At 42.1% G+C, this 13,679-nt stretch overlaps 1 protein-coding gene across 1 annotated transcript; it reads right to left on the bottom strand.

The window, feature by feature from the left end:
* Positions 1-1,097: 1,097 nt before the first annotated feature.
* LOC110369175 (gastrula zinc finger protein XlCGF57.1) lies at positions 1,098-11,262 on the bottom strand. Its single transcript, XM_021321801.2, has 2 exons — positions 11,006-11,262; positions 1,098-4,828 (listed from the first exon to the last, which is right to left on the bottom strand). The coding sequence occupies exon 2, from the start codon at positions 4,814-4,816 to the stop codon at positions 3,170-3,172; it is 1,647 nt and encodes a 548-aa protein (XP_021177476.2). The 5' UTR covers positions 4,817-4,828; positions 11,006-11,262; the 3' UTR covers positions 1,098-3,169.
* Between the last annotated feature and the right edge of the window lie 2,417 nt (positions 11,263-13,679).

Below are 13,679 nucleotides of genomic sequence, written 5' to 3'. Positions count from 1 at the left end.
TTCTGCAAAACGATTAGATAAAGTCACTCCTTTCATAATCCACCCAGACCAAACTGGTTTTATCAGAGGAAGGCAGTCATCCACAAACACACGCAGATTACTTTATTTAATGGATTATTTCTACAGTAAAAATATAAAAACTAATATATTGTCTTTAGATGCAAAAAAAAAGCATTTGATAGAGTAAACTGTAATTTTTTATTCGCCACTCCATATAAATTTAGTTTTGGCAATGTTTTTATAAATTGGTTAAAAACTTTATGCAGCTTTCCTACAGCCTGTGTCAGGACAAATAATCAAACATCTTCCAGCTTTTGTCTCCAGAGGGGCACTAGGCAAGGATGCCCGCTTTCCCCCTCACTTTTTGCCATTTTTATTGAAGCTTTTCCAGCAACAATTAGACAAACTAATGTTGTCAAAGGTATAAAATGCATCAAAATGGAGCATAAAATTTGTCTTTACACTGATGATGTATTACTCTATCCCCAGCACTCAAACAATTCCCTCTCTCAAGTAATTAGATTACTAGAATATTTCTCAAAAGTTTCAGATTACTCTTTAAATTGGTCTAAATCTACGGTACTGCCTCTTCAGAATCCCTTAGATTTACAACTGCAATCAGGAATCATTAAATATTTGGGTATTATTGTGTCGTCTAAACTAGTAGATTTACCAAAATTGAACCACACCCTGCTGTTAAAAAAGATAGAAGAGGACCTTGAAAGATGGAAACTGCTTCCAATTTCACTTCTGGCCTGGGTAGGGTAGCTTCAATAAAAGTGAGTCTTGGGGCCCTAGGGGGCTTACATTTGCTATATTAAAACCAAGATATTTACTGACTTCATATCTGGCAACCCCCACATGGTGTCTCGCGACCCCCGCTTTTGGAACCCCTGTGCTACACTGTCGGTTCCAAGGATGAAAAACCCAGTTTGCTTGTGTCCACAGAAGAAAATTTTTGTTTTTCCCATTTTTTTCTCATTTATAATCGACTATAACCCTTCTAACATCAATGTTTCTCAAAAAATCCAGGAGATCCTGTCAATGCTAATTGTTAATGAAAGAATTACTAACCATAAATAACCAGGAGACTGGCGGTTTCATCAGTATTTATTTAATGATTCTTGCAAGAATGAGACCAGAAAACAGAGGTGTGTTGCAAAATACCCAGCATTTGTTCTAAATAGAGAAAGAGAGCCACTGCTTGTATACAAATGTTATCTGCTATTGGTGTCCCACCACAGTATCTCACTGGACGCCTAGGAACTCATCAGCTTAGTTTGGCTGAGCCTTTAAGCTAGCATCTAGTTCTATCCTCATCTATGTCTACTGAAATAAAATCAACTCTAAAAGGAATTTAAGGCCTGCAGCTGTAGCAGACAGAGTCAATAATTTTATCAGGTTATGCATTCATTACACAAAACTACTTAAATTTCTTCTCCAGTAACAGTAAATAAATAACATAAATCAAACTTATGTAAAACATGTTCATGTCATCTTAACAACTACCTAATATATTAGCTTTTTACTGTCTGTAGACACACTCACTTATTCAACATATTCCATATAGTAACAGCAATGTGTCATAATTATCATAAACAGCAATTTACTCAGATCTGTGCCAGCTGTGTCAAGCTAACGGTTCTGACTAAATTTATCAGCACATATGTCAGGTTTGAGAGCACTGGAAGGTTAGAAAATTAGGAGCTCAGATATCAAATGTTAACCCAAGAATAAGCAGTTATTCAAACATTAACCTTCATTATTCTATTGTTTGCCCAAAGCAAATGCCTCGAGCATCAGAGACACAACCTAACTTTTCACTGAATTCACAGCAACAGCAATCATAACAGTAACAACCTTTGACTTTTATGGAGTTCTAATGGGGTATTCCCCACCGCTTCTCTGAATAAAACTTTTACCACAAGGCACAAAGGCGAATGAAACAGATATATTTAGCACAACTTTAACATGTGAAAGGTTTCTACTTTTTGAGTTCAAACATGGAAATTCAGAATACTTTTCTTACTGAAACCTTTTCCACAGGTTACACATGGAAAATGTTGCTGAACTGTTTGTGCTTGCATGCATCTTTTCAAACAATTTAGTTCAGAAATCTTTTTCAATCTGACCTTTACAGAGGAGGATTCTGTCTGTGATTTATGTAGACATAAAATCGAATTACTAGATAACTGCATTGGTATCTGCCGGAGTGACTCACAATATGATGATTTGTGACCAAATGAAGGGAGTTGTTTTTCTTGATTTTCCAAAAACCCGTAGGATTGCACAGAAATGGCGGATATGAACTTGTAACCGAGTGGACTTTACTATGTGATCTTCACATTTCATCGGTGGCAAGGAGCTAACATTTGAATATCCAGAATAACCCCCCCATCCTCTGTGTAACTATTTTACAAGCAGCAAAAGTCCCAGTGTGTATAAACATCAGCTAAATACGTGCATTTGTGATTTTTAGAAGCAGTGTGTGGTGGTTTTCTTGCTGGTCTTCGGGTTGCTTTCATGGATCAAGTTGATTGTTTCTCTCTCACCGATCTTGTTTGTGTGTGTCTGTGGAGGGGTGTGTGTGTAAAGGTGAGATGGGATCTGAGTGTCTTATTATAGCGGCATGATTGACTTTGTAACTTATTAAGAAATTAAGCTATTTTAAGCAATAAGCCCTGTCATGATAATTTAAACCATAGACCTGTAACATTGCGTGTATTTTTTCTTAGTATTTGCTCTAATCCATGTGGACTCAGTGACTTTCCTCCTTATTTTTGATCTGTTGTGAAAGAGGAGAGGAAAACCCCTCCAGCATTTCTACTAATGCTGCTTTCTTTCCGCTTATTTTGAGGCCCCTATATTTAAACCAATGTTTAAATGTAGGGGCTGTTCTATGCTGGGTTTATGATTAAAGCATGTTTAAATGAAGCTCCTGGTACGTTGTCATCTTCCAAAATGACTGGTATTGCGGTTGCTGCCATTATAGTTTGCACTTTTGTCTGACCATCCGGGAAATGTGCAAATGTGATGTAATTTGAAGAATGCCTATTCTTTGTTGTGCCTTTTCCACAGGCTACACAAAGGAAAGGCTTCTCTCCTGTATGAGGGCTTACGTGGTTATTCAAACTACTTTTTTGAATGAAACTTTTTCACAGGTTGCACATTATAAAGGCTTCTCATTTATATGAGTCTTTGTGTGCCTATTAAAACTACTTTTGCGACTGAAACATTTTCCACAGGCTATACACGAGAAAGGTTTCTCACCTGTGTGACTTCTAAGGTGGGTAATCAAATGAGTTTGTACACTGAAACCTTTCCCACATGTAATACATAGAAAAGGTTTCTCACCTGTGTGACTTCTTATGTGGTCATTCAATTTACTTCTTTGCCTGAAAGATTTTCCACAGGTAACACAAAGGAACGGCTTTTCTCCTGTATGAGTTCTCATATGACTATTCAAAGTACTTCTTTGTTTGAAACCCTTTCCACAGGTAATACATGAGAAAGGCTTTTCACCTGTATGACTTCTCACGTGGCTTTTCAAATTACTTTTTTGATTGAAACTTTTTCCACAGGTGATACACGAGAAAGGCTTCTCATCTGTATGACTCCTCATGTGGCTTGTCAAATTACCCTTTTGATTGAAATTTTTTCCACACGTGATACAAGAGAAAGGCTTCTCTCCTGTATGGGTTCTTATATGACTTTTCAAATGACTTTTTTGATTAAAACCTTTTCCACATGTCACACATGAGAAAGGCTTCTCGCCTGCATGAGTACTAATGTGGCTTTTCAAATAACTTTTTTGACTGAAACCTTTTCCACAAGTGATACAAGAGAAAGGCTTATCTCCTGCATGCGTTATTGTGTGGCTCTTTAAATGACTTTTTTGATTGAAACTTTTTCCACAGGTTATACATAAAAAAGGTTTCTCACCTGTATGAGCTCTTAGGTGAGTACATAAGTTGATTTTTTTACCAAACCTCTTCCCACAGGTTAAACATGAAAAAGGCCTCTCACCCGTGTGAGTCCTCATGTGAGCTATTAAATCACTACTAAATTTGAACATTTTACTGCAAACTTCACACTGTTTACATTTTTCACCATTATCAATCCCTTTCTCTACATTGTCACTTTGACGTCTGTTTTTTTTAGATTTTTTCTGTTGCTGTTCATCTCTGCTGGATCCCAAGGCCTTGCAAGTCTTTATTTCTTGATGATGTTCTGCTTTAGAAAAGTTCTGAAGGATTGTTTGGTTTCCATTTAATTCAGGTTGCTGATGGTCTCTTTCATCTCTAGAAGCTGTTAGGGTTAAGGTATCAGTCTCTTTCTTTTTCATCTGCCGAGATCCTGATCCATACTCCTCTACCTTTACCTTTTCAGGTTCTAGTACTACCGGTTCTTCTTTGATTTCAAGAGTTCCAGAATCTGTTTCCATTAATGCATCAGTCTCCTGCTTCAGTTCATCGTGGTTTTCATCCTGACTGATGCCTACAATCTCAATCTTTACCAGCTCTTCTTCTTTTATATGATTCAGTTCTTGTTCCTCTGATTCTTCTTTAATTTTAAGTGGTCCAGAAACTGTTACCATTAAGGTATCCATCTCTTGCTTCAGTTCTATGTGGTCTTCTTTCTTTATAATCTGCAAAGGTTTTGATTCACACTCCTCTTCTTTTACTTGTATAAGTTCCAGATCATCTGTTCTTCCTTTGGTTTTCAGGGATTCCATTTCCTTCTGGTCCAGAACAGATACCTCATTTTGGTTGATGATAAAATGACCAGCAACAACATCTTGTTTAATAATAGACATGATGTGACAAATCTGGAAAAAGGGAAACAAACAGAAAATGTCATATCAAAGTTTTGGTTTAATAATTCAAAACAGTAGGTTCTCTGTCCACCTTTCATTTACTATTTGCTGGACCATGAGCCTCCCAGCAGAAGGACATCAATATTCTGAAGAAACAAACAATAGCTGGAACTCGCTGTTTAACTGGAAGTTTTTCTGTGCAAAAAATCAAAGCCTGGTTTTCACCTTGACACATCTGCAAGGTCCGTGTGGCCATATTACGTCAGTTTGGCTTCCACGCCCAGCCAAAGGTGTCTTGTGCAGAAAACATGGCCTATGTGCTAGCACCCCTACTGGCGAAGGTTTGTAAATATGGGCAACTTTATGAAGATCTCAGTGATGAAGAAATTGTTAGGAATTCCTGAACAGAAATCACTGTCACTCTTAGAAGAAGGCAAGAGGCTTAAATGTTGGAAACAACTGTGTTTTCTACTTCTATGTGTAGTGAGGTGTAGTATGCTTGGTGTAGGAGCGCAATGCTGCTCTCTAGAGGCAAGGAGAAAAGAGCCATTTCAGAGGAAGAGCCGCACAGGGCATAAATGCTCCAGACTGTGTGTTCACACGTCTCATTTCCTTGAGGAACATACCTGTGTCAAGCATCAAGCAACCTTACGGCAGAGCAAAGTTTCCGTGCACACTGTGTTTAGAGTCACACTGAACCCAGCCTTAAGGCTACTGTTGATACACAACCTGAAACAATGAACATGGACACTAGAAGACATGATCAAGTATAACTGATGTGACGGCAGCCGTAGAATTGCTTTGCCCACAAGGAAGTGTTACCCAGGCAGCTCTAACATTTGAAAAACTGAGAAGCTGTAAGGTGCTGCAATGTATAAATTACTTATTACACCTTTGTAGTACTACATCATTAGTATGAGGGATTGCTGCAAAGCCATCAACAATGCAGACGACTCTCCCTGTGGCTCTACGTTTCTCCAGGAGTGAATGCTGCTTGTCGGGACTTTGAAGCAATCAACCGGTTCCCTTATATAGGACATTTTTGACCAATCTGTATAATCTGATTGAATTTGACTTTGTAAAGTGCCTCGAGATGACATGTTTCATGAATTGGCGCTATATAAATAAAATTGAATTGAAAATTTCATACCTTTGTGTAGTTGTAGCTATAACCTGTAATAAATGGGTCAATAGCGTACCGCGAGCGAGCTATTTTTAGAAACGTAACGTCACGATGACGTCACATCACGTGGTACGCAGTGGGGCAAACTCCGGAAAGCCGCCGTTGTTTTGCTGTAAAAGAGACGTGCGTTAGCCTAGGTTTTACTCAGTAAACGACTGCTTTTTCCAAATCTAAGACCATGGTTTTTAAACATTGTTGCTATGGAACGTGCAACAGCGACTCGAGGTACGCTGATCGGCCGCATATGAAGGATGTTTTCTTCAAGACTGCCAAGGAGAAATGTGTGCGCTGGGTACACTGGTACGGTCGGCCTACACAACAGTTCAACCCGGAAAAAGTTACCAAATTCAAGTACATATGTAGCAAGCATTTTGTTGGAGGAAAGGGCCCAACCGAAGAACATCCTGACCCAATTCCAGCGACATCAAGTAGTGAACAGGTAAGAGTATTTTGGTGGCCGACATGTTAATAATGAAGCGCCTGCTACCATGACAGCATATAGGCTATCATGGTAGCAGGCGCTAACATGATACCCTGCTACCAGGATAGCTTACTCAAAAACATTTCAAATAAGACAAACATTAAACACCGATTCCTGGACGGTGATTATAAACAAAAAAACGGCCGACGACGCCATGACCGCCGCGCAGGAAAAAAAAAACAAAGCTTACCGTTCGATCAACTCGGCCCGTTTTCCGTTTTTTTTAAGCCCTCGAACCTCAAGCCATCGTTTGAGCTGAAGGTTGGTGTGTTCTTCCACAGTGCGACCAGTAATCCGTGCGCCTGGGACATCGTCTTGGGAAAGTTTAACGGCTGTAAAGTCGGTCATATCGCTGGTTCTGTTGTGCGTGTAATAGCTGGTTGCTACGGGCGTTCTCTACCTGTAAGTCCTACCTAAGCGGCAAAAGGGGCGTTGCTCTTGAGTCGGTGACGTCACGTGCGCGGTACGCTATTGTTGTCATACCTGTTGTTGCATCAACAACACTAGGTATGAGACTTCAGATGTTGTTTTATCTCAGGCTATTGTGAGATGTTAAAAAGCTGTTTTTATTGTAAGCTCAATATTATTGTATTTTAGTTTTAACTTGATATAATTCCTCTTCTTGATTTTCTACTCATAACCAGGGAAATTTATTAGATTCTGTATATTAATGTAATATATGCTACAAACCAAAACCTTCAAACATTGTATATTTACATTGATACATACCATATCATTTAATTTTAGAGCCCTTTAAAAACAACAGAAGCTGTCCAAAGTGCTGCATAAAGAGCAAATACATGAAATTATAAAACATAAAACATGCTATAATGTAAATAAAAAGGAAAAAAACTACAAGTACAATTGAAACATAAACAAACGTGTTTTCAGACGAGTTTTAAATACATCCAGAGATAGAGCCTGACCCCTAGAGTTTATTCACAACTTAGGGCCAGTCGTGCAAAAGCTGGCTCTCCTCTGCATTTACAGAGACTTTAGGTCAGATAAAAGCACCTGGTAGCGGATCTAAGAACACCCAAAGGAATGTAAGGATGGAGCGGTTCAGATAAATAGTAAGGGGCCAGCCCATTTTGGCACTTAAAAGCAAAGACTGTATTTTTCGGACCATAAAACGCATGGGATTATAAGGCGCATTACATATTCTTCCCGTCCATCCGTCCTTCCGCTTATCCAGGGTCGGGTCGCAGGGGTAGCAGCTTCAGTAGGGAGGCCCAGACGTCTCTGACACCGGTCATACAGAGACCTGACAGCCCTTATTAAAGGGTCCGGTACTCCATACTCCCGGAGTACCCCCCACAGGATCCCCCGGGGGACACGGTCGAATGCCTTCTCCAGATCCACAAAGCACATGTAGACTGGTTGGGCAAACTCCCATGCCCCCTCCAGAATCCTGCTGAGGGTATAGAGCTGGTCCAGTGTTCCACGGCCAGGACGAAAACCACACTGCTCTTCCTGAATCCGAGATTCGACTATCCGACGGACCCTCCTTTCCAGAACCCCTGAATAGACCTTACCAGGGAGGCTTAAGAGTGTGATTCCTCTGTAGTTGGAACACACCCTCCGGTCCCCCTTTTTAAATAGGGGGACCACCACCCCAGTCTGCCAATCCAGGGGAACTGCCCCCGATGTCCACGCAATGTTGCAGAGCCGCGTTAACCAACACAGCCCCACAACATCCAGAGCCTTAAGGTACTCAGGGAATCTCATCCACCCCCGGAGCCTTGCCACCGAGGAGCTTTTTAACAACCTCGGCAACCTCAGTACCAGAGATGGGAGAACCCGATCCAGAGTCCTCAGGCTCTGCTTCCTCAATGGAAGACGTGTTGGTGGGATTAAGGAGGTCTTCGAAGTATTCCGCCCACCGACGCACGACGTCCCGAGTCGAGGTCAGCAGCACACCACCCCCACTGTAAACAGTGTTGGTACTGCACTGCTTCCCCCTCCTGAGACGCCGGATGGTGGACCAGAATCGCTTCGAAGCCGTACAGAAGTCTTTCTCCATGGCCTCTCCGAACTCTTCCCATGCTCGAGTTTTTGCCTCGGCGACCAGCCGAGCCGCCTGCCGCTTCGACTGCCGGTACACATCAGCTGCTTCTGGAGTCCCACAGGCCAAAAAAGCCCGGTAGGACTCCTTCTTCAGCTTGACGGCTTCCCTCACCGCTGGTGTCCACCAGCGGGTTCGAGGGTTGCCGCCGCGACATGCACCGACAACCTTGAGGCCACAGCTCCGACTAGCCGTCTCAGCAATAGAGGCGTGGAACATGGTCCATTCAGACTCAATGTCCCCCGCCTCCCTTAGGACGTGTTTGTAGGAGTTAAAGCTCCGCCTCACAGGGGACTCCGCCAGACGTTCCCAGTAAACCCTCACAGTACGTTTGGGCCTGCCCGGTCGGACCGGCTTCCTCCCCCGCCATCGGAGCCAACTCACCACCAGGTAGTGGTCGGTGCGGTGGAGAGCTCCGCCCCTCTCTTCACCCGAGTGTCCAAGACATACGGCCGCAGGTCAGATGAAATGACAACAAAGTCGATCATTGAACTGCGACCTAGGATGAAGGAGAATTTTAAATTCTATTCTTGATTTAACAGGAAGCCAATGAAGGGAAGCTAAAATAGGAGAAATATGATCCCTCTGGTTGATTTTCATCAGAACTCTTGCTGCAGCATTTTGGATCAGCTGAAGACTTTGAACTGCATTTTGTGGACTGAAGCCGAGGTAAAATCCTCCAGCATCACACAGAATCTGCTGCTGGTGACGTAGGACCTGAAATCCCCCCCCCCCACTGCTCCGTCTGGAGGTGAGGATGCTTTGGTCCACTGTGTCAAAAGCTGCTGTCAGATCCAAAACTACCAGCAGGACACAGTTCCCAGAATCCTTTACCAAAAAGATATCATTAAAACTGTTAAAAGAGCAGATTCAGTGTTATATGTTTTAAAACCAGACTGGTGAACAACCAACCCCAAAATTTTAAAGAAAAAGCCAACAGATGGAGCCCTGCTTTATTCAGCAACGGTTGCACCACAGCGTGGCTAACATTGCTTGGTACAACATTTGAAATGAAGTTACTGTTGAGGATATTCATGATAAAAAGGGGCAACAGCAGGAAACACTTCCTTAAAAAAAAAAACGTGGTGGAGCAACATCACAATGAGATCCAGCAGATTTCATAGAGGTAACCAGTTTCTCCAGTGAGGAGAGAGGAAAACACTCAGTGACCAAAACCAGTGGGTCAGGCCGAGTTTATTAGAGGGAAATAACAGCCCTGGTATGGAAGCATTAATGTTATAATGAAGACGGGGATTAAGAGAATTTCTCACAATGATGTCAGAGAAATATTTCACTCTAGCGTGTTTCACGGCCCTCTGATAACAGAACCAGCTTTTTCTCAGTAACTCATCAGACTTTACATTAGATCCTTTCTGTGGTCGGCTAACCAAAGCTCTAGTCTGGGTTTTGGTCGCCTGGATTAAATCGGGGCCACCAAATTTAAAATATTGTTGCACAAGAAATTAAAATATAAGAGAGGCTCCTAAGTGATGGAAGACACTGCGGGCTGCAAATCCAAATGGCTTAAAACAGCATAAAAATATACATTATTTTTCATTTCTGTAACTTAGTGACTTCCCATGAAAAAGGCATCGTACTCATGAGCCAGGACATCATTAGATCTACAGTAGTCTTCTCTGTTTTTTACTGTTAATTCAATAAATAAATTAGATTCATATATTATTTGCCCATTTTTGTTTAGCATCACATTATTTATAACTAGCTTATATATATTATTATTTATTTCATATTTATATTTATAGGAGGGACATCTTTTCCTGTTGCATTTTCTTGTAATCTGGTGACTTTAGATGCTCCAGGTCACATCAGTTTGGTCCAACATTTTTCCACAGTCCACCTCTGGTAATATTATTAATATTAATATTATTATTATTGGTGCTGAGCAGCCCTGATATTGGAAGTCTAAATCTGTCGGTGTCGTTGACCATTGTTCTGAGTAACATGGCTCCATCAGTAATAAACAGGATTTGTGCCGATATTAGTCGGTTAAGCTGCCACACTGGGATCATATAGGAAAAGAAAAAGTTGGATCAGGATGCAGCTAAATAAAAAGTTATATAAATTAATTTAAATCATGGATGAAACTGAGACTTTTAGCAAAGAAACGTAACTCAGATTTCTCTTGTTTAATTGTGAAATGTTCCTAAAATGTTCGTGGCTCAGTTCTGATCAAAGATTTACTAAAATAAACTTTTCTCCGCCTTTCTAACAATGTAATGCAGCGAAATGAGGTTCCGAGGGTCCAATAAACGCAGCAGGAGGCGCCTGTTAGTTACTGGGCTTTGATGAGAGTCAGAACCGATCAGAACCGGGTCAGAAGCGGGTCCATGAGAGCAGCTGGTCCGGTTCATGTAATCCAGCCTGAAGCGTGGCTTCAACTGAGCGCAGTTAGCGGACAGGATGCCGCTGAGGGGCCCTGTGTGCAGCAGAGGGACTCACCGAGCGGGGCCCCTGTCTGGCCCCCTGTCTCTGGGTCCTCAGCGGCTCCTGGACGCTGCTGGCTCCGTCTCTGGGAGGAAAAAGCAGCCGAGCTCAGCTTCAGCAGCTCGGCTTCATTCATCACACTTTACGCTCCAAGCTCCGGTTCCAGCTCGGTGTTCCGCCCGCTCTGCTTTCTCTTAAAGGTTCTGAACGGATCCAGCTGCGTCCCACACATCAGCACACAGCACACTTCCGCTTCCTGCTCCTCTTCTTCCGGTTGGTTTACCACCATTAGCTCCCAGCTGCTGGCGCAGTAGCGCCACCTTCTGCTGCGGGGTGGCAGAGACCCGATTCACAGTAACAATTAAATCCCTTTAAAAATAGTTTTAAAGTATATTATCTGAAATAAAAACACATATTTTAGTTGAACAGTTTACTCAGATGTTCTCTTAAACAGCAATAATAATAATTATCTATTTTTTAGACATTGTTGGTGCACGTCTTGCTGGTGCATCTGTGACCAAGACAGCAAGTCTTTGTGATGTGATCCAGGGTAATGTCAGCATACCACCAAGAAGGATGAACCACATCCAACAGGATTAACTGTGGACGCAAGAGGAAGCTGTCTGAAAGGGATGTTCGGTTCTAACCTGGATTGTATCCAAAAAACATAAAACCACGGCTCCCCAAATCACGGCAGAACTAAATATGCACCTCAACTCTCCTGTTTCCACCAAAACTGTCCGTCTGGAGCTCCACAGGGTCAATATCCACGGCCGGGCTGCTATAGCCAAACCTTTGGTCACTCGTGCCAAACGTCGGTTTCAATGGTGCAAGGAGCTCAAATCTTGGGCTGTGGACAATGTGAAACATGTATCGTTCTCTGATGAGTCCACCTTTACTGTTTTCCCCACATCCGGTAGAGTTACAGTGTGGAGAAGCCCCAAAGAAGCGTACCACCCAGACTGTTGCATGCCCAGAGTGAAGCATGGGGGTGGATCAGTGATGGTTTGGGCTGCCATATCATGGCATTCCCTTGGCCCCATACTTGTGCTAGATGGGCGCGTCACTGCCAAGGACTACCGAACCATTCTGGAGGACCATGTGCATCCAATGGTTCAAACATTGTATCCTGAAGGAGGTGCCGTGTATCAGGATGACAATGCACCAATACACACAGCAAGACTGGTGAAAGATTGGTTTGATGAACATGAAAGTGAAGTTGAACATCTCCTATGGCCTGCACAGTCACCAGATCTAAATATTATCTAAATATTTATTAATTTTCCCTAGCAATGGTATACAATTGGTTATTTCGCTACACTTCAGGGGCGCTTTGAATAAGCACCCAAGAAGAGAAATTATATGTTCTGTTGGTGGAAATGGTCTGTTGAATGAGAGTCAATTGGTATAAGTGATGTTTTAGTAATTCATATTACATGAAGCCACATACTATTAAGTAAAAATGACATTAATGATGTTTTTAAAATCTATATATATTATGACTTTTCCCCTCCACATCTTGTGAGGGCAGCGCCCGAGCGCCCCCTACGGGCCAGCCGCCACTGATCCCGAGGCAAATTCTGTCAGAACCAACAAATGGAGCCAGTACAGCCGCACACAAATGTAAACTGGATGACGGTGCAATCCTGGGGAAAAAAGAGACCTTTGTGGCATTTAAGTATATCGGAAATGTCACAAATGAGGAAATAAAAGGAGAAAACAAAAGGAATCAGAACAGCAGCAGGAAGATAGTTAGACATGAAAGAAATCAAATCTATAGCCTTCTGAGCACTTCTGACAAAACAGAAAAGTCTCAAAACAAGGATTAAAGTTTTAATGGTTCTACATATTCTTCAATGGAAGGCCAGGAGTTTTGTTGCCAGCGGATAAGAACTAAAACCATATATTTATGAATTAGAAATAGTTCTAGATATAATATGTGTTCAGGAGACTTGGTTAAAACCTCAGTTAGACTTTAAATTTCCAGGATATGATGTAGAAAGACAGGATAGAAACACTGGCAGTGGAAGAGGATGTGCCACTTTTATTAAAGAGGGACTGGCCTACAAGAAAACATCTAAAGAGCCTGAATATATTAATACAGACATCTGAGGAAATTTAGAACTATTAAAATAACACATTTTTACAACTCGTGTACAAATCTTGAGAATGAAATGTTCATGGAAATAGGAGGGAAGCCATGTGGGAAAGAAACATGGTGTGGTGATTTTCATGCTCATAATAGTCTTTGGGGCAGCAGACAGACCAATAATAACGGCAGTATTTAAAATTTTAAACTAATTGTGAGAAAACAAGTCGGACTGGTTTCCGGTGAGAGTTGGACTCCGCCAAGGTTGCCCTTTGTCACCGATTCTGTTCATAACTTTTATGGACAGAATTTCTAGGCGCAGCCAAGGTGTTGAGGGGATGCGTTTTGGTGGCCTTAGGATTGCGTCTCTGCTATTCGCGGATGACGTGGTCCTATTGGCTTCATCAGGGCGTGATCTACAGCTCTCACTGGAGCGGTTCACAGCCGAGTGCGAAGCGGCCGGGATGAAAATCAGTGCCTCCAAATCCGAGACCATGGTCTTGAACCGGAAAAGGGTAGAGTGCCTTCTCCGGGTTGGGGAGGATGTGCTGCCCCTAGTGGAGGAGTTCAAATATCTTGGGGTCTTGTTCACGAATGAGG

The sequence above is a fragment of the Fundulus heteroclitus genome, unplaced genomic scaffold (genome assembly GCF_011125445.2).
Source record: "Fundulus heteroclitus isolate FHET01 unplaced genomic scaffold, MU-UCD_Fhet_4.1 scaffold_46, whole genome shotgun sequence".
Classification (NCBI taxonomy): Eukaryota; Metazoa; Chordata; class Actinopteri; order Cyprinodontiformes; family Fundulidae; genus Fundulus; species Fundulus heteroclitus.
Note: the sequence above shows the minus strand (reverse complement) of the source record. Positions and strands in the feature narration are given on the sequence as shown.

Excerpts from the sequence above, each read along its gene's own strand:
- LOC110369175 (XM_021321801.2), bottom strand. The coding sequence starts at position 4,816 with ATGTCTATTATTAAACAAGATGTTGTTGCTGGTCATTTTATCATCAAC.